The following is a 20,303-nucleotide window of genomic DNA, read 5'->3' on the forward strand; positions in this document are numbered from 1 at the left end:
GCATTGAAAAATTGGCAGTGACTGATACTTTTTAAGCTGCCACAGTTCTTTTACTCATTTTCCTCTGATTGTGTAAGTACACCAACTCAAGTGTTGGAAAGGCTACGTATGTTCTAACAAAAAGTATTCTTCTAGTCTTTGATTATCATTAACCAGTTTTAATCTCACCTCAGTGACTCTTTTAGCCTAATGAATAAAATTACTGACAGATAAAAAAAGGTAGAAAATATCATCTCCATAGCAAAATGAGCAAGTTCAACATCTCGGGTCCCCAGTGTTGCTAATTCTTCTGAGAAACAGAGGATGAATCGTACACTAATGATGATCAAACACACTAATGATGATCAAACACTTCTGGTACCAAGGCAGCAATATGTGCATAATTGATGAAAGACATGTGGAGCCACTAGTCATTTTGAAGGGGGAAAACATTGCATAGCTACAGGATATGACAAGAATTACAACAGCAATGGAATTCTGTTGCAGGTACCTTTCTATTTGGGCTGTGCAGTGTGAATTATGTCTTACTGAAATTGGTGATCTGCCCTGTTAATGAGGAGACTTCAGTAATGAGACCTATCAGTGAACAATTCTGTCACACTACTTATTATTACACACATCAAAAAAAGGTTTGCATCACCCCACTTCCCAGAACTCCTGAAGACAGAAGTTGACTGTGGATGTTGTATCACAGACACAGTCCCTTTGACTGTTTAGACTTGCCCAAAGATGTAAACAACGATGCATGAGCAGCACCTATTAGACAGAGGGGGTCCGACTGCCAATCAGTTCCAGTCATTCCACCAAGGTGGAGGTATGCGGCTCATGTTGTCTGTAGTTCAACCATGCCTAGACGGTGAATACCACGGTTCGATCATGTCCGCATTGTTACTTTGTGCCAGGAAGGGCTCTCAACAAGGGTAGTGTCCAGACGTCACATGACATGCCTTGCTCAGGCTGCCCAAGGGCTACTACTGCAGTGGATGACCACTACCTACAGATTATGGCTCAGAGGAACCCTGACAACAACTCCACCACGTTGACTAATGCTTTTCATGCAGCCATAGGACATTGTTTTACAACTCAAACTGTGCAATAGGCTGCATGATGTGCAACTTCACTCCTTATGTCCATGGCGAGGTCCATCTTTGCAACCATGATACCATGCAGCACCATACAGATGGGCCCAACAACATGCCAAATGGACCGCTCAGGATTGGCACCATGTTCTCTTCACCAATGAGTGTCCCATATGCCTTCAACCAAACAATCGTCGGAGACTTGTTTCAAGGCAACCCAGTCAGGATGAACGCCTTAGACACACTGTTCAGCAAGTGCAGCAAGGTGGAGGTTCCCTGCTGTTTTGGAGTGGCATTATGTGGGGGTGACGTATGCTGCTGGTGGTCATGGAAGGCGCAGTAATGGCTGTACGATACATGAAGGCCATCCTGCGACCGATAGTGCAGCCATATTGGCAGCATATTGGTGAGGCATTCATCTTCATGGATGACAATTTGTACCCTCCATCATGCACATCTTGTGAATGACTTCCTTCAGGATAATGACTTCGCTCGACTTCAGTGGCCAGCATGTGCTCCAGACCTGAACCCTATCGAACATGCCTGGGATAGACTGAAAAGGGCCATTTATGGATGATGTGACCCACCAACCAGGCTGAGAGATCTATGCTGAATCACCGTTGAGGAGTGGAACAATCTGGACTGACAGTGCCTTGATGAACTTGTGGATAGTATGCCACGATGAATACAGGCACACATCAATGCAAGATGACGTGCTACTGCGTATTACAGGTACTGGTGTGCACAGCAATCTGGACCACCACCTCTGAACATCTTGCTGTATGGTGGCACAACATGCAATATATGGTTTTCATGAGCAATAAAAAGGGCAGAAATGATGTTTATGTTGATCTCTATTCCAATTTTCTGTACAGGTTCCAGAACTCTCGGAACTGAGGTGATGCAAAACTTTTTTTTATGTTTGTATCATGAAACTGTGGTGACAAGATGACAAAACTTCAACTGGCTGTGATTTTTCAGTAATCAGTTTTGATAAATCATCTGCAGATAACAGCAGAGTATCCTCTTGAAACATCACTTAGTAACCTCAAGTACATCCAGCTGTATACTGAAAATGAGTGTACAGTGACATTTTCTGAACATTTATACATTCTATATGCCAGTACAAAGAATAGCTGAAACATTTATGAGTAATTAAATTGGGAATGTTTGTGAAATTGTAGACTATGGTTTCATTGTGGCAACTTTAATGGGCTGCTTAGTCTAACTCTTCCATTGAAGTGCAATGCTAAACAGAAAGTGGCAATTTGTTAGAATAGTGATAGACAATATGAAATTTAAATTATACAAGCTAAAGAGAAGAAAAACAGAATGGCCACTGAAAAACTATGACAAACAAATGTTTCACGAAAGATAGAACTTTTTTCATACTCATACTTTAACTAATCAACAAAAGTGAAACACTCAGAGAGGAGAAGGAAACAAAATAGAACTTCATGCGTTTAGAGGGTGTCTGATGTTATTTCAGTGATTACAAAATTGAGTCAAATTTACAAAACCTTTTGGGAGTATGAGCCTGCATAGTATGACATTGCAACCCCTCTGGCTTGCATGCATGCAGTGATTCAATTGGGAAGGGTGTCATAAAGCCATTGCATCTTTTTGTGAGGCCACAACTGCTGAAATTGGTTCTTAACCCTTAACTTACGAGGTGTGGTCTCTCAGACCGTGTGAAAGTTTTCGGAGTCACTATTCAAAGTCAGTTTTTGCAAAATGCTTCTGTACTCCCTCCTTCCCTTGTTTAACTGCCAATTGTGCAATGTTTTGTTTTTGGATGCAATATTGCCTTCTTTGTTTGTTGCTGTCATGTGTTAATCACATGTATTGGTGTCTCCTAGATCGCACCTCATAAAATACGTACCAATTTTTTTATGTAGAGTACAAAATGTATTTGCAGGGAAGTGTTAGTTTTAATGATCCTAGGTTTGATAAAATTGTTAGCTGATGGTTGGAGTAAGGTGCTTATGATAGAGAGCAAGGAACAGACAAAAAAGATGACAATTTTACAAGACAGTGGTCACAACTGTGCTAGTGGAGGGCCATTCAGAGGAACAACTTCAGTAGTAGTAGTAGTAGTAGAGGGGTTTTTGGGCGCACAACAGCAAGGTCTTCAGCGCCCATTCAGTAACATAGGGAGACGGGTGGCAAGAAAAATCCCAGAACAGGAATATAAAACGGAACATAAAACACGGGGAACAACTTCAGGACAATTGTGATGGGGACCTCTCTGTTTCATCAATAAAGTACTTAGTGTTAGTCAAAATCAGTTGTGTTCAAAGTGCTGATAGAGGAATATGTGGAACCCAAAGCTGAATGTCAACCTTGCAGGTTTTATTTTTGTCCCTACCAAGTGCTATTTTTAAGTGCATGTTTAAAATGTGGTATTCAGTTTTATGTGAAAATTCACTTGCTATAGAGCTACTATAATTTATCAGAATGTAATTCATTTCACTTATGTGGACTATTTAAAAATGCACAAAAGAATGTAATTTTGTGTGATGAGAAATAAAATACCACAGGCTTTATTTAGTGCACCAAAATCAACAAAGATTATTTAAACAACACTTAAATAAATGTAACATTAATGTCATATAACTTAAATTAAAAATGTCAAATGATTTACCCCTTAAATCTCAGTTCAAACATAGGTGTCTCAGAGGCCGCACCTCATGGTATATGTTAGAAAAAGGACACCTCATGAGTTAAGGTTTCATATGCTCAATAACGGCACTGGGGTTCAAACATAAGTGTCTCTGAGGTCCAAGCTGGTCTCATGTATACTCTGTCAGGGATTGATTTGGTGATCTTGCTGGCCACAGGAATGCCTCAAAATCATGCAGATAGTTTACAGAGACATGAAGAATGTGTGGCCCAGCATTGTCCTGTTGACAAGTGACTCATGAGAGCTAACACATGAGGATGCAGGGTGTTCAAGACATACCATTGTGCCATAAGAGTTCCCTCAACCACTACTACTAGCTATGACCTCAAGTCACATCCAATGCCTCCCCACATCATGACACCAGGAGAAACACCACTGTGCCTCTTCAAGACATTACAAGAATGGGAGCTTCCTCAGGTCGTCACCATACTTCCTGATGATGGTCATCTGGGGGCAGTAAAGGGCCACACAACACAACAGTCCTGGCACTCCAAATGCAAATGTATTTTTCGTGGTGCTAACAGCAACCTACAAATGGGACAGTAATTCTTTTAGTCTGACTGCTGCAAGGCTTGCTGCTAGTCTTCAACCAGTGGTGAAGGGACATTGCAGGGACACCAGTACTTGTTCTCAGATGGCAGGCATAGAGGTGATGGGGTCACAATGTACTTGGTGCTCAATACGGGAATCTTCCCTTGTGGCGATCAGATGCAGTAGACCAGAATCTTAACAACAAGTACACCTGCCCTTATGTTCCCATGCAGTCCACCATCTGAATGACTGACAAATCTGGATAGTGCACAATTCAACCGGTCATCCAAATGGAGACCCACAATGAGGCCCTTTCAAACCCTGTCAGGTGCTGATAACACTGACATGAGCATGCACCATCTCAATGTCGTTCACAGTTGTCACTAAATATCTGATGCTGCTCTTGTCCCTTACGTACGCTACCATGCATAGTAACAACAGTAAACACAAACAACACAAATGCATCCTGGTGTCCACTCTATCTGCCACAGAGAAGTGCTACTCTCTTCATCTACATAAACGCCAATGGTATGTATGTGTACAAAGTTAATATAATAGAGGGAAACATTCCACGTGGGAAAAATATATCTAAAAACAAAGATGATGTGACTGACGAGGGCTGTTTGGTTGAATCTGGGAGTGGGGCTGAAGGTGAGGCCTTTGGATAGGACAGAGGCCTCACCTTCAGCCCCACTCCCAGATTCAACCAAACAGCCCTCGTCAGTCACATCATCTTTGTATTTAGATATGTGTACAAAGTTACATTGAAATCCAATTATGCCCTTTTTTTACCGGTCAATGCATTTGCCTTGTCACTTGATCTAGGTGAAACTTTCTGTATATCACATGTGTGTACAGGAGAGTAGAGCATGAGGGGATAGAAGAAATTCTGTAGCCTTATTGCAGCAAATAGCACAGAAAAAAGGGTTCTGCTGTTAAGCAACATCTGTAAAGGGATGTAAGCGTCCATTGCAGAAGAGATTAGTTCCTGGGTATTAGAACACAATTTTTCAGAAACCTGTGTGCTGGTTTTATTCAGGTAACTAACTTTACTGAGGTAAAATATTTCCAATATGGTGCTAGAACAGCTGGTGACTTTTGAGAAGCCAGAACTAGGGCAGCTACCAATGTATTAGGTGTGACAAACATGAAAGTAATGAATGAACAAATATGCTGTTTTTAGGACTCATGGTACCATAATGAATCATGATATGAAAAAATACTAACTTGAGGGACACAGAAATCTGTAAGCTGGTGTATTTTGCTGTTATCTGTTGTCTGAAAGGATAATATTTTGGGAAAATCAAGGGAAAATATTTTTAAGGCTCTCTCTCTCTCTCTCTCTCTCTCTCTCTCTCTCTCTCTCTCTCTCTCTCTCATCTCTCTCTCTCTACACTGTACGCAACTGTTAAGTGCTTGACAGGGGGTAACTCCCACTGTATCACATATTAGGGTCTCTTCTAATTCCCTTTGTGTATGTAGTGTGGAATGAATTACTGTAATTCGTCTAATATAGTCTTTGTGGTTCCTAAGGCTGCATTAGGTAGGAGGCTGTACTATATTTCTAGATTCCTCCTTAATATTGGTTGTTGAAACCAGGCTCTCATGGGACATTTAGCATATTTGTTCAAATGTCTGTAAGCTCAGTTTCACAAACTGTTACATCCAGGTATTTATAAGTACTATGTTTTGTTTATTATTATTATTTCTATTTTTCACAGACCTTAGGTCTGGTTAAAAATGGAAAGTGACGTGGACCTTCATCAAGCGTGACTTCCTTTTAACTGTACGGTACATGTTACATTGTATTTAGGAACTTTCGGGTTATTGAACACGTATCAATAATTACAGATTTCTGTAGTTGTTTATATAAGTTTGGATGTAGCTGTGTTGCGTTGATGTACTGGTGGATATTGTGTGGTATGACTCCTGTAGTTGATAGTATAATTGGTATAATGTCAACTTTATCCTGATGCCACATGTCCTTGACTTCCTCAGCCAGTTGGATGTATTTTTCAATTTTTTCTCCTGTTTTCTTTTGTATATTTGTTGTATTGGATATGGATATTTCTATTAGTTGTGTTAATTTCTTCTTTATATTGGTGAGTATGATGTCAGGTTTGTTATGTGGTGTTGTTTTATCTGTTATAATGGTTCTGTTCCAGTATAATTTGTATTCATCATTCTCCAGTACATTTTGTGGTGCATACTTGTATGTGGGAACGTGTTGTTTTATTAGTTTATGTTTTATGGCAAGTTATTGATGTATTATTTTTGCTACATTGTCATGCCTTCTGGGGTATTCTGTATTTGCTAGTATTGTACATCCACTTGTGATGTGATCTACTGTTTCTATTTGTTGTTTGCAAAGTCTGTATTTATCTGTTATGATATTGGGATCTTTAATAATATGCTTGCTGTAATATCTGGTGTTTATTGTTTGATCCTGTATTGCAATCATGAATCCTTCCGTCTCACTGTATATATTGCCTTTTCTTAGCCACGTGTTGGATGCGTCTTGATCGATGTGTGGCTGTGTTAGATGATACGGGTGCTTGCCATGTAGTGTTTTCTTTTTCCAATTTACTTTCTTAGTATCTGTTGATGTTATGTGATCTAAAGGGTTGTAGAAGTGGTTATGAAATTGTAGTGGTGTAGCCGATGTATTTATATGAGTGATTGCTTTGTGTATTTTGCTAATTTCTGCTCGTTCTAGAAAGAATTTTCTTAAATTGTCTACCTGTCCATAATGTCGGTTTTTTATGTCGATGAATCCCATTCCTCCTTCCTTTCTGCTTAATGTGAATCTTTCTGTTGCTGAATGTATGTGATGTATTCTATATTTGTGGCATTGTGAACGTGTAAGTGTATTGAGTGCTTCTAGGTCTGTGTTACTCCATTTCACTACTCCAAATGAGTAGGTCAATATTGGTATAGCATAAGTATTTATAGCTTTTGTCTTGTTTCTTGCTGTCAATTCTGTTTTCAGTATTTTTGTTAGTCTTTGTCTATATTAATCTTTTAGTTCTTCTTTAATATTCGTATTATCTATTCCTATTTTTTGTTTGTATCCTAGATATTTATAGGCATCTGTTTTTTCCATCGCTTCTATGGAGTCACTGTGGTTATTCAATATGTAATCTTCTTGTTTAGTGTGTTTTCCCTTGGCTATGTTATTTTTCTTACATTTGTCTGTTCCAAAAGCCATATTTATATCATTGCTGAATACTTCTGTTATCTTTAGTAATTGGTTGAGTTGTTGATTGGTTGCTGCCAGTAGTTTTAGATCATCCATGTATAGCAAATGTGTGATTTTGTGTGGGTATGTTCCAGTAATATTATATCCATAATTTGTATTATTTAGCATGTTGGATAGTGGGTTCAGAGCAAGACAGAACCAGAAAGGACTTAATGAGTCTCCTTGGTATATTCCACACTTAATCTGTATTGGCTGTGATGTGATATTATCTGAATTTGTTTGGATATTAAGTGTGGTTTTCCAGTTTTTCATTACTATGTTTAGGAACTGTATCAATTTAGGATCCACTTTGTATATTTCCAATATCTGTAGTAACCATGAGTGGGGGTACACTATCAAAAGCTTTTTGGTAATCAATGTATGCGTAGTGTAGCGACCTTTGTTTAGTTTTAGCTTGATACGTCACCTCTGTATCTATTATCAATCGCCCTTTACATCCTTGTGCTCCTTTGTAGCAGCCTTTTTGTTCTTCATTTATAATTTTGTTCTGTGTTGTATGTGTCATTAATTTCTGTGTAATGACTGAAGTTAATATTTTGTAGATTGTTGGTAGGCATGTCATGGGGCGATATTTAGCTGGGCTTGCTGTGTCTGCTTGAGCTTTAGGTTTCAGATGAGTTATTCCATGTGTAAGTGTATCAGGGAATGTGTATGGGTCTGCAATGTAACTGTTAAATAATTTGGTTAGATGTGAATGTGTTGAGGTGAACTTCTTTAGCCAGAAATTTGCTATTTTATCATTTCCAGGGGCTTTCCAATTGTGCGTAGAATTAATTGCTCGGGTGACTTCATGTTGCAAAATTATCACTTCAGGCATTTGTGGTATCATCTTGTATGTGTCTGTTTCTGCTTGTATCCACCGTGCATGCTTGTTATGTTGTACCGGGTTTGACGATATGTTGCTCCAGAAGTGTTCCATGTCTGTTATGCTTGGTGGATTGTCTATTTTAATGTGTGTGTTATCTATTGTTTGGTAAAATCTCTTTTGGTTTGTGTTGAATGTTTGGTTTTCTTTCCTTCTATTTTCACTTTTTCTGTATCTTCTAAGTCGTTTGGCCAATGCTTGTAATTTCTGCTTCTTTTCATCTAATTGCTCTATTGCTTCTTGTTGTGAGATTTTACCGAACCTTTTTCGTCTTTTGTCTGATTTTTCATTTCTTATAAATTGTGTTAGCTGTCCGATGTCTTTTCTCAGTTTTTCTATTCTGATCTGTAGCCTGTGTTGCCATGCTGGTTTTGTGGGTTTCTTCTGTGTGTTGGTTGGTTCTGATCTCTGCCTAGTGTGTATATTTAGTGTAGTGAGTGCTCCTACATAAACCAGTAGTTGTAACTCTTTCATAGTTGTATTTTCATTTATTTTCTTGTGTATGATTGTGTTGATAGTTGTTATTGTTGTTTCGACTTGTGGGTTATTTGGTGGTCTATGCAAGAATGGTCTAATGTCTGTATTTGTGTCTTTGTATTCTATATATGTCAGCTGAAATTTCTCTTCTATATCTAACATGTGTGTCACTTCGTGTTCTATTTGTGCTTGTTCTGGTGGCTGTCGTAAGATTTCGTTTTCCTCTGATTGTTTAATTGACACGTTTTGTTCTTTGTTTGTCTTCTCTGGGATGTTTGAGTCCATTACTGTATTTTCTTCTTCTTCTAATTGCACATAATTTTGTTCCAGTATTTGTTGTACTTGTTGTTTGATGTTTTCTAATTCTGACTGGGGTGTCCTGTTATTTTTTATTATTACACGGGTCTGATCAGCTAGTCGTTGTTCTGTTAAAAATTTTAATTCCGGGTATCTGGTAATAAATGTTGTGTATACTTGTGATCTGTATCCAGTTGTGTTGGTTCCAAGGTTTGTTGCTTGGTAATAACAGAACGTGAGCTGTCGATTAACTACATCTGACCATCTCATCCTCTGTCTTTGTTTTCCTTCTAGGGTGGTTGCAGGAAGCATATCCTGCAAAACACCTCTATTTGGATTTAAATCATTTTTCAGTTGGCTAGCAGTGTCATTACCATTGTGGGCGGGCATAGGGTTCAAGTGCTGTCCCCGACCATGACGGCGCTTGTCCGAGGCTTCTTTAGTTCTGTCTTGAACCAAGTAATCACACTAAAAGGGGGGTTAGCCCTATTAGTGGTTTGTTCTTTTTGTCGCCTTTTATGACTGGCAGAACATACATTATTATTATTTCTTTCTTGTCTCAGACATTATGTCTGGTTAAAAATGGAAGGTGACGCGGACCTTGATCAAGTGTGACTTCCTTTTAACTGTACGGTATATGTTACATTGCATTTAGGAACTTTCAGGTAATTGAACAAGTGTCAATAATTACAGATTTCTGTAGTTGTATATACCAGTTTGGATGTAGCTGTATTGCGTTGATGTACTGGTGGATATTGTGTGGTATGACTCCTGTAGTTGATAGTATAATTGGTATAATGTCAACTTTATCCTGATGCCACATGTCCTTGACTTCCTCAGCCAGTTCGATGTATTTTTCAATTTTTTCTCCTGTTTTCTTTTGTATATTTGTTGTATTGGGTATGGATATTTTGATTAGTTGTGTTAATTTCTTCTTTTTATTGGTGAGTATGATGTCAGGTTTGTTATGTGGTGTTGTTTTATCTGTTATAATGGTTCTGTTCCAGTATAATTTGTATTCATCGTTCTCCAGTACATTTTGTGGTGCATACTTGTATGTGGGAACATGTTGTTTTATAAGTTTATGTTGTAAGGCAAGTTGTTGATGTATTATTTTTGCTACATTGTCATGTCTTCTGGGGTATTCTGTATTTGCTAGTATTGTACATCTGCTTGTGATGTGATCTACTGTTTCTATTTGTTGTTTGCAAAGTCTGCATTTATCTGTTGTGGTATTGGGATCTTTAATAATATGCTTGCTGTAATATCTGGTGTTTATTGTTTGATCCTGTATTGCAATCATGAATCCTTCCGTCTCACTGTATATATTGCCTTTTCTTAGCCATGTGTTGGATGCGTCCTGGTCGATGTGTGGCTGTGTTAGATGATACGGGTGCTTACCATGTAGTGTTTTCTTTTTCCAATTTACTTTCTTCGTATCTGTTGATGTTATGTGATCTGAAGGGTTGTAAAAGTGGTTATGAAACTGCAGTGGTGTAGCCGATGTATTTATATGAGTGATTGCTTTGTTTATTTTGCTAGTTTCTGCTCGTTCTAGAAAGAATTTTCTTAAATTGTCTACCTGTCCATAATGTCGGTTTTTTATGTCGATAAATCCTCTTCCTCCTTCCTTTCTGCTTAATGTGAATCTTTCTGTTGCTGAATGTATGTGATGTATTCTATATTTGTGGCATTGTGATCGTGTAAGTGTATTGAGTGCTTCTAGGTCTGTGTTACTCCATTTCACTACTCCAAATGAGTAGGTCAATATTGGTATAGCATAAGTATTTATAGCTTTTGTCTTGTTTCTTGCTGTCAATTCTGTTTTCAGTATTTTTGTTAGTCTTTGTCTATATTTTTCTTTTGGTTCTTCTTTAATATTTGTATTATCTATTCCTATTTTTTGTCTGTATCCTAGATATTTATAGGCATCTGTTTTTTCCATCGCTTCTATGCAGTCGCTGTGGTTATGCAATATGTAATCTTCTTGTTTAGTGTGTCTTCCCTTGACTATGTTATTTTTCTTACATTTGTCTGTTCCAAAAGCCATATTTATATCATTGCTGAATACTTCTGTTATCTTTAGTAATTGGTTGAGTTGTTGATTGGTTGCTGCCAGTAGTTTTAGATCATCCATGTATAGCAAATGTGTGATTTTGTGTGGGTGTGTTCCAGTAATATTGTATCCGTAATTTGTATTATTTAGCATGTTGGATAGTGGGTTCAGAGCACGGCAGAACCAGAAAGGACTTAATGAGTCTCCTTGGTATATTCCACACTTAATCTGTATTGGCTGTGATGTGATATTATTTGAATTTGTTTGGATATTAAGTGTGGTTTTCCAATTTTTCATTACTATGTTTAGGAACTGTATCAATTTAGGATCCACTTTGTATATTTCCAATATCTGTAGTAACCATGAGTGGGGTACACTATCAAAAGCTTTTTGGTAATCAATGTATGCATAGTGTAGCGACCTTTGTTTAGTTTTAGCTTGATATGTCACCTCTGCATCTATTATCAGTTGCTCTTTACATCCTCGTGCTCCTTTGCAACAGCCTTTTTGTTCTTCATTTATAATTTTGTTCTGTGTTGTATGTGTCATTAATTTCTGTGTAATGACTGAAGTTAATATTTTGTATATTGTTGGTAGGCATGTCATGGGGCGATATTTAGTGGGTTTGCGGTGTCTGCTTGATCTTTAGGTTTCAGATAAGTTATTCCATGTGTAAGTGTATCAGGGAATGTGTATGGGTCTGCAATGTAACTGTTAAATAATTTAGTTAGATGTGAATGTGTTGAGGTGAATTTCTTTAGCCAGAAATTTGCTATTTTATCTTTTCCAGGGGCTTTCCAATTGTGAGTAGAATTAATTGCCTGGGTGACTTCATGTTGCAAAATTATCACTTCAGGCATTTGTGGTATCATCTTGTATGTATCTGTTTCTGCTTGTATCCACCGTGCATGCCTGTTATGTTGTACCGGGTTTGACCATATGTTGCTCCAGAAGTGTTCCATGTCTGTTATGTTTGGTGGATTGTCTATTTTAATGTGTGTGTTATCTATTGTCTGGTAAAATTTCTTTTGGTTTGTGTTGAATGTTTGGTTTTGTTTCCTTCTATTTTCACTTTTTCTGTATCTTCTAAGTCGTTTGGCCAATGCTTGTAATTTTTGCTTCTTTTCATCTAATTGCTCTATCGCTTCTTGTTGTGAGATTTTACCTAACCTTTTTCGTTTTTTTTTCTGACATTTCATTTCTTATAAATTGTGTTAGCTGTCCGATGTCTTTTCTCAGTTTTTCTATTCTGATCTGTAGCCTGTGTTGCCATGCTGGTTTTGTGGGTTTCTTCTGTGTGTTGGTTGGTTCTGATCTCTGCCTAGTGTGTATATTTAGTGTAGTGAGAGCTCCTATATAAACCAGTAGTTGTACCTCTTCCATAGTTGTGTTTTCATTTATTTTGTTGTGTATGATTGTGTTGATAGTTTTTATTGTTGTTTCGACTTGTGGGTTGTTTGGCGGTCTATGCAAGAATGGTCTAATGTCTGTATTTGTGTCTTTGTATTCTATATATGTCAGCTGAAATTTTTCTTCTATATCTAACATGCGTGTCACTTCGTGTTCTATTTGTGCTTGTTCTGGTGGCTGTCTTAAGATTTCGTTTTCCTCTGATTGTTTAATTGATGCGTGTTGTTCTTTGTTTGTTTGCTCTGGGATGTTTGAGTCCATTACTGTATTTTCTTCTTCTTCTGATTGCACATTATTTTGTTCCAGTATTTGTTGTACTTGTTGTTTGATGTTTTCTAATTCTGACTGGGGTATCCTGTTATTTTATTATTATTATTATTATTATTATTATTATTATTTTGTGAAGTGTGCAATTCCATATTCCAGAACATTAAAGCAAGTACTTATGTTTGCATACTTTGAATTATGACCAAGATCTAACTGGATATTTGTACATTGTTTTCAAGTAGTTCTTCATTGTAGATAATAACATCACTTGCAAAATGTCTGAAATTATTATTGACATTGTTTGTCAGACAAGTAATATACAATAAGAACAATAATGGTCCCAACACACATCCTTGGGGAACACCTGAGGTCAGTTCTAGGAGGTGTGTTTTTTAAGTAAGTACCATTTTGATATTAAAAATAGATGTGCTAAGATATCTCAATAATTTTAATTTTACATGAAAGCCTGTACCTTACTCTAATTTCCCACATAATTTCTGTCAATATTGAGGCGCTTGTCATAATGTTGTACCAGTTTTTGAATACCCCCCTCATACAAGTCTGCCACCTGACTTGTTAACCACTCACCACTGTTTTGACTTTGTCATCGTCTTGAAGATGCTGACCGCCCAGGTGTTTCTTCAAGTGCAGGAACAGATGGTAGTCACTGGGCGCAAGATTGGGGTTGTACGGGAGATGATCTAGAGTTTTCCATTGAAAAGATGTGATGAGATCTTTGGTCTGTTTCACCACATGCAGGCGGGCATTGTCTTGCAGCAAAACAATGCCCTTGGTCAACTCCGATGGACTGTTGCTTTGATTCTGGTGTGACGTAAGCCACCCATGTTTCATCGCCCGTAAAAATTTGGCTTAAGAAATAATCACCGTCGTTGCGGTACCACTCAAGGAAAGTCAATGCACTGTCTAAACATTTGGTTTTGTGTACATCCGTCAACATTTTTGGTACCCAACGTGCACACAATATTTGGTAATTCAAGTGCTCAGTCACAATACCATACAAAACACTATGAGAAAAATTAGGAAAGTCATCCTGCAAGGAGGAAATCATAAAGCGTCTGTTTTTTCGCACCTTATTGTCCACTTCCTGCACCAAGCTTGCTTTCATTAACGACGGAAGGATGCCCACTCCATTGTTCATCACGCACATTTGTGCGGCCATCTTTAAATGCTCTCACCCACTTTCTTACCATACCTTCACTCATAATGTTTTCTCTGTAAACTGCACCGATCTCATGATGAATATCGATCGCTTTTAGGCCTTTAGCACTAAGAAATCTTATAACAGTCTGCACTTCACAGTTGGCGGGACTCACGATTATCGGAGGCATCTTAAACACTCAGTACACAATGTAAACAAGGAAGAATCAGACTGTAATGGCGTCAGTGTGTAGATTAAGGTACAGGCTTTCAAGTAAAAATAAAATTATTGAGATATCTTAGCGCATCTTTTTTTAATTTCAAAATGGTACTTACTTAAAAAACACACCTCGTACATCTGTCAATAATTCTCCACCCAAGAAAGAGTGCTGTGTTTTTCCCACTGAGAAACCATCAAACCAGTGACAAATTTCATTTGATGCACCATACAACCACACTGTAATTAGTAATCACTGGTAATCTACCAAGGCAAATAGTCTTTGGAATTCAAGAAATGCTGCATCCACCTCATTACTTTGACCCACAGCTTTCAGGATGTAATGAGAGAGGAGTGTGATTTGTATTTTATGTGATGTATAATTATGAAATCCATGATGCTTGACATGGAGGAGGTCATTCTGTTTGAGATACCTTTTTACATTTGAGCTCACAGTATATTCTGTGATTGTAGAACAAATAGATGTAAATGATTTGGACAGTATTTTTGTGAGTCACTTCTATACCCTTCTTCCTGCAATTTGTGTGGCAAGCTATACGTAGATCAATCAGGTAGAGCTATAACTACTACACTGACTGAACTTAGAAGGAATTGGAGACTGAAAAAGAAAGATGTCACCTTTGCTGAGCTTGCTCTGAATGAGTCTCGTTTTGTGATATTAAATGTTACGTTGTCTGTAGAGTAAATAAAGGCAGAAAATTAATTTTACTGGAAACTCTGGCTATCAATAAATACCATTCACAGAATCCTGACTTAACTCTTTAATTAACAGATTCAGTTCTACTGTTCACCCTGGCTGAAGTAGTAGCAGCCAGTTGCAATTTTTCTCACCGTAGGACATACACTCAGTGTAAATACCACAACTATTCTCCATTTCTAATGTTCCATTAAATCCTTTCTCCCCTCTGCCCCTTTTTTGTGCCTGTTCATCACATTCTCCAGTAATTTTGTCCATGCAACATAGATGATGCCCATACACAGTGGTGTACTGTTTTTGTCATTATTTTCAAATACTTTTAATCTTTGAGTGCAATGTAATATACGGTTTATTTGTTCATACCTTCCTTGTGTATATATGCTTATTGAGATGCTTATAACAATTTATCAGATTGTTTATAATGGAGAGACTTTAACCAATATCTGTGTAACTAGTGTAGTTCAATTGTTTATGCCAGTCAGTCACTGGGTTTAGGCATTTATACTCATATTTTTACAGTCTAAAACATTTAGTACATCACTACAGAATATTTCTTGTTTTTGTACCCATGTCATATTGAAGCACTGCAATTTGTGTTTATCAGATACACACATAGTCATAAAAATGATCACATATCTTTGGAAATAACAATCTTTGCATAGTTAGAAGCTCTCACTGATATTGTGTGGACTGCCTGTTCAGTCTTAAGTTGTCTGATGATGGCCTGGAAAGCTGAAAGCTCTTTCAGAACAAAAATACATTAAATATTGTTGTGGAACATTAATATTGTGTGTTTCAGTCTTTAATGTGCCTACATTTTCCAAGTACCAACAGAACATTCCATAAATGGTACTTAATCAACTAGCAACTTAGGGAAATTGGATGGTAATAATATGTAATATCTGTACAGTACTTAAAATGAAGGAATGGTATTTAACTGTGTTCAAGGATGGTTCCTTTGCATAAGAAATGACATTTTGTATGTGTAAAATAATGATGTTATATGTATGGGGATAGGAAAGACATATTTGAGACTATGCAGTATTTTGTTAGTTACTTCATGTCATGGTATGAAAAGAGATTGTAAATTAAATTTAAACCCTATTTAAGTAACCAATCTAAAGTAAAAGTCAGCCACATTTCTGTAATTTAGACTATTACCAAAAAAGGAAGATAATATACCTCTCCATATTGCCCGACACCTAGTCTTTCAATTACACGTAGCTGATCAAGTGGAAATGCTGGTAACCCTTGTTGCTCTTCCTCATCTTCAGCTTCTGTAGCAGTGGTACCATCATCACACACACTTAAAGAATCTCCACTATAATGCGATGTGATTGGTGGTGGAGGCAGTGGTGGCGGAGAAGTTGGAGGAGGGGGCTGAAAAACAACAACTGATGGTTTACAATTATCTATTAATGAGTTCTGCATCAGCAACTAGAACACTCCTTTTCAAACAACACAAGATTCCAGTTTAGAAAAATTAAACAGTTATGATGATGAATTGTATCAACACATTCATAATAAAAGATTACCACTTTATTACATTTTAAATGTTGCAAGGATATGGCTGTTGTAGAATTGTAACAGAGCAAGATGGGAGTATCCTGCTTGTTCTCATACCACCCTTGACATCAATATTATTGTTTTATTTATTTGATTCTGTTTTGTTACTAGTATCTAAACTAGTTCATCACCATTAATTGCATTTATGGGCCTGTAAGGCCTACAGCAGAATAAAAAAAGGACACAAACCACTGTATAAAAAGAATACAACAAACTGCACATCATAAAAATTTGTAAAGCTACACATTACAAAAAGAAAAAAAAACACTAGCTAGTCACAATCTCAGTATAGGAGACATTTATCGCAGATGGCAGTCCATCGCTGATGGTCCCCAATCTCCTTTCATTAAAATAACTCGCTAGTTTGTTAATTATTCAAATTAGCAAGTTCACTTTCTTGAGATTTTACTTGTAAACTTTCGGAATCCCCTTTTGTTAATATTACTCTCCCACAAAATAGTACTGCAGCTTTGGTCATTTCCTAATTACACAGCTATTAGTTAAATTTAAGTCACTTTTTAGTGTGTCTTTGTCTCTCTTAATTTTCCTGCTTTATGTCATTATTTAACATGTAATAACTGTGTATTTTCCCATTTTGTGATTCCTGTCTTATGAGCATCTATAAATAGGCATGGTGGACAAAGCCTCAGTCAGTCAGAGCTTGGGCACTGAACTCATGAATAATCTATGTGTCATTAAATCAGAGTTTACGAATCATAATGTGAACTTACTATATTATTCAGTAATGGTGACTACTATGTTAATTTGCACTTAAACATCATGTGTTTCTTAGTAAAATGTAATGTCATATGGCTTGCTTGGTTGGGAGACCCTGAGGAGCAGGTTCAGTCTTCTAATTGCAAAACTTTTTCCTATCCTTTGAGCACACTGGCAACTTTCCTTCAGGAATCGTGAGACTTGTGTCTTAAGTGTGTCTGCTAAATGACGTAAATAAGTAAAGGGTGTGTATGTATTGTAGAGTTATGCTTGCATTGTATGGTAATGAGAAAAGGAGGAGGGTGAAACCTTCTCCTGGCACACTGCCTACTCCTCTCGAATATCACCAAGGGGCCCATCAAGCTTAATGTCCTAATCTGCTGGACGTGTCACATGTCCTCACATTCCTTGAGGCACTGTGAAGAGGATTGGAATTTAATCCAGGACATTGGCACAAAGTCTAGTGATTGGGACTTTATGCCACCACCCCTCCCCCTTGTCACTGGGAAGACAAAGAGAAAACTGCCAGCCACCACCCCTACTCCTTGTCACTGGGAAGACAAGGAGAAAGCTGCCAACAGCATGTGGCATACCTTTCCATCCAGGTACTGGTGATGTCCGACATTTCTGAACTTCGGTGATCTGATGGGGACTTCAACAAGGCAAGGCTGTTTGCATGTTTCTCAGTTATTCCACACTAGAGTGTTTGAAATGCAAAGCTACTTAGCATATCAGCATTTTGAGAATTAATACATTAATCTGCCACCAGTAAACTTTGTGAATGTTGAAACTTCCTGGCAGATTAAAACTGTGTGCCCGACCGAGACTCGAACTCGAGACCTTTGCCTTTTGCGGGCAAGTGCTCTACCAACTGAGCTACCAAAGCACGACTCATGCCCGGTACTCACAGCTTTACTTCTGCCAGTACCTCGTCTCCTACCTTCCAAACTTTACAGAAGCTCTCCTGAATGTTGTTAATGTCTTTAGCTTACCAATCTGGCCAAATATTGAGACTCCTGCATCTTATACAAAGCTGATCATCAGAAAGGGAATATTATGTGTCAATAAATATGCAGAGATTGAACACTATTTGCAGCAGTGTTGTGTACAATCTTTAACAAATGTTAATTAGGCCTCTTTGTAGTAGGAGGTTGATTCATGATAACAGGTTATGAGTCTACAGGATGTGAAGTTCCAGGTCAGGTGAGTTATCAGACAAACAGCAATATTGTCAAGACGAATGAGATCTTCAGTGAAATGTTTTGTTTAGGAGTCAAATGTTAAGGTATTAAGCACAATGAACTATAATTTTTGCTGTCTATGGAGTATAGTTATGTCTCATATAGCATCAGCAACACCAAAATAACACAAGTCAGCTACATCAGTGTAATGATGCGGTGGAGGACAGCATATGACATCAAAGTACTGTGCTACCAGAGCACAATTTTCATATCTACATCAACTGGTGAGGTTTCAGTTACAGGCTGTGTAAATCAGGACAAGAAATCTATGTCAGAGGGTTCTGAGATTAGGTTTTTCAGTACAGCAACTACAATAACAATTTGTAAATATGCACAATATTATGAAAAGAAAGTTGCTACTCACCATGTAGCAGAGATGCTGTGTTGCAGATAGGCACAACAAAAAGAATGTCACAAATATAGCTTTCGGCCAGTAAAGCCTTCATCAAAATTAGATGACAAACACACACATACACAGTCACTCATGCAGATGCAACTCTCACACACAAGGCTGCAGTCTCAGGCTATATTTGTGGCAGTCATTTTGTTGTGCCTATCTGCGACTCAGTATCTCCGCTATATGGTGAATAGCAACTTTCCTTTTCAAATTTCATCCTGGATTGTCCATTGTTTATAAATAAGCACAATGTGTGAGCAGAGTGATTTGTTAATCCGTACATTATAATCCATAATTAAACTCCGACATCTTCTGAAAGTGAAGGAACCTATTTACCATGAGAAACTTGTTCTTTCTGGTACAGATCACCCCATTCAAGGGACAGTCATCTTTGAGGACAGAAATGTCATATTGCAACTCCGCTGAACCACTGTCATTCAGTCCAGAAATTCTCTTTTCATTCTTTAACACATCACATTCTGTCAATCCCATCATGTAGGAGAGCCTTTAGGTATGTGGAACAAGTCAAGTTATATATTAAGGTGCTGAAGCAAGCATTGCTAGCGACTTCTATGATGTGTACCAGTAGCAAACCATGACTAGTACTTACCTACTCAAATTGGCAGTCGTGGTAATTACTTGCAGATAACTGAAAGTATATAAGTTTGGAGAGATGTCAACTCTAGCTAAGTTGAACCTTGATAAATTTGAATATTCGTCTAGTCCCTACAAAAATCACTGATAAATTAAAGAAATACACACAACAAAATTGAAATGATTGTTATGACAGACCACCCACAAACACACTGTAATTTGATATCAGCAGCTAACACTCAGTAATTAAAATTATTTCATTGATTGTTCCCATATGTGTCTTGTAATTCAACTCTTCCCTACACTGCTTTGTTTACTCAACAATGTGCAATATATTGCAGTGCATAAATCAAGTTTGAAAAATTACTTCAAGGAAATACAAATATTTGACTCTTTTAGAGAAGAAGCAGAGTACTGAGGCTGTGAAATGTGTGGTGAAAGGAAAAGGGAGTAACAAAAACTTTTGAGATTCCATCATCCATGCTGTCCAGAATCATGAAGAACAAAGAGTAGTTTGCTGAAAACATACCATATGAAGGGATGAGATGGCAATGAGCTCCCATGTCTTCCTGATCACATACTGACTCTTAAAGAATAAAAATGTCATTGTGGAAAACTGAGGAAAGAAAGAATAATGCTGTTGCATACAGTTAACATCGACAGGTCTCAGAAATGAAACTCTTGCTTAATAGCAAAAGTTGATAAACGTAAATTTTTCAATGGTATGAGACGAGTTCCTGAGTCTTACAGCTCCAACTTCAAGTATACGAT

General features: G+C 37.6%; 1 protein-coding gene across 3 annotated transcripts in view; it reads right to left on the reverse strand.

Annotated features, from left to right (window-relative positions):
- Positions 1-20,303, reverse strand: part of LOC126412923 (discoidin domain-containing receptor 2-like) — a 911,045-nt gene that overhangs the window by 92,085 nt on the left and 798,657 nt on the right. For all 3 annotated transcript variants that reach the window (XM_050082831.1, XM_050082824.1, XM_050082815.1), the window contains exon 12: positions 16,200-16,397. In XM_050082831.1, coding sequence (XP_049938788.1) covers positions 16,200-16,397 — 198 coding nt within the window. The remainder of the gene's footprint in view (positions 1-16,199; positions 16,398-20,303) is intronic.

This window comes from Schistocerca serialis, chromosome 1, assembly GCF_023864345.2.
Source record: "Schistocerca serialis cubense isolate TAMUIC-IGC-003099 chromosome 1, iqSchSeri2.2, whole genome shotgun sequence".
NCBI lineage: Eukaryota > Metazoa > Arthropoda > Insecta > Orthoptera > Acrididae > Schistocerca > Schistocerca serialis.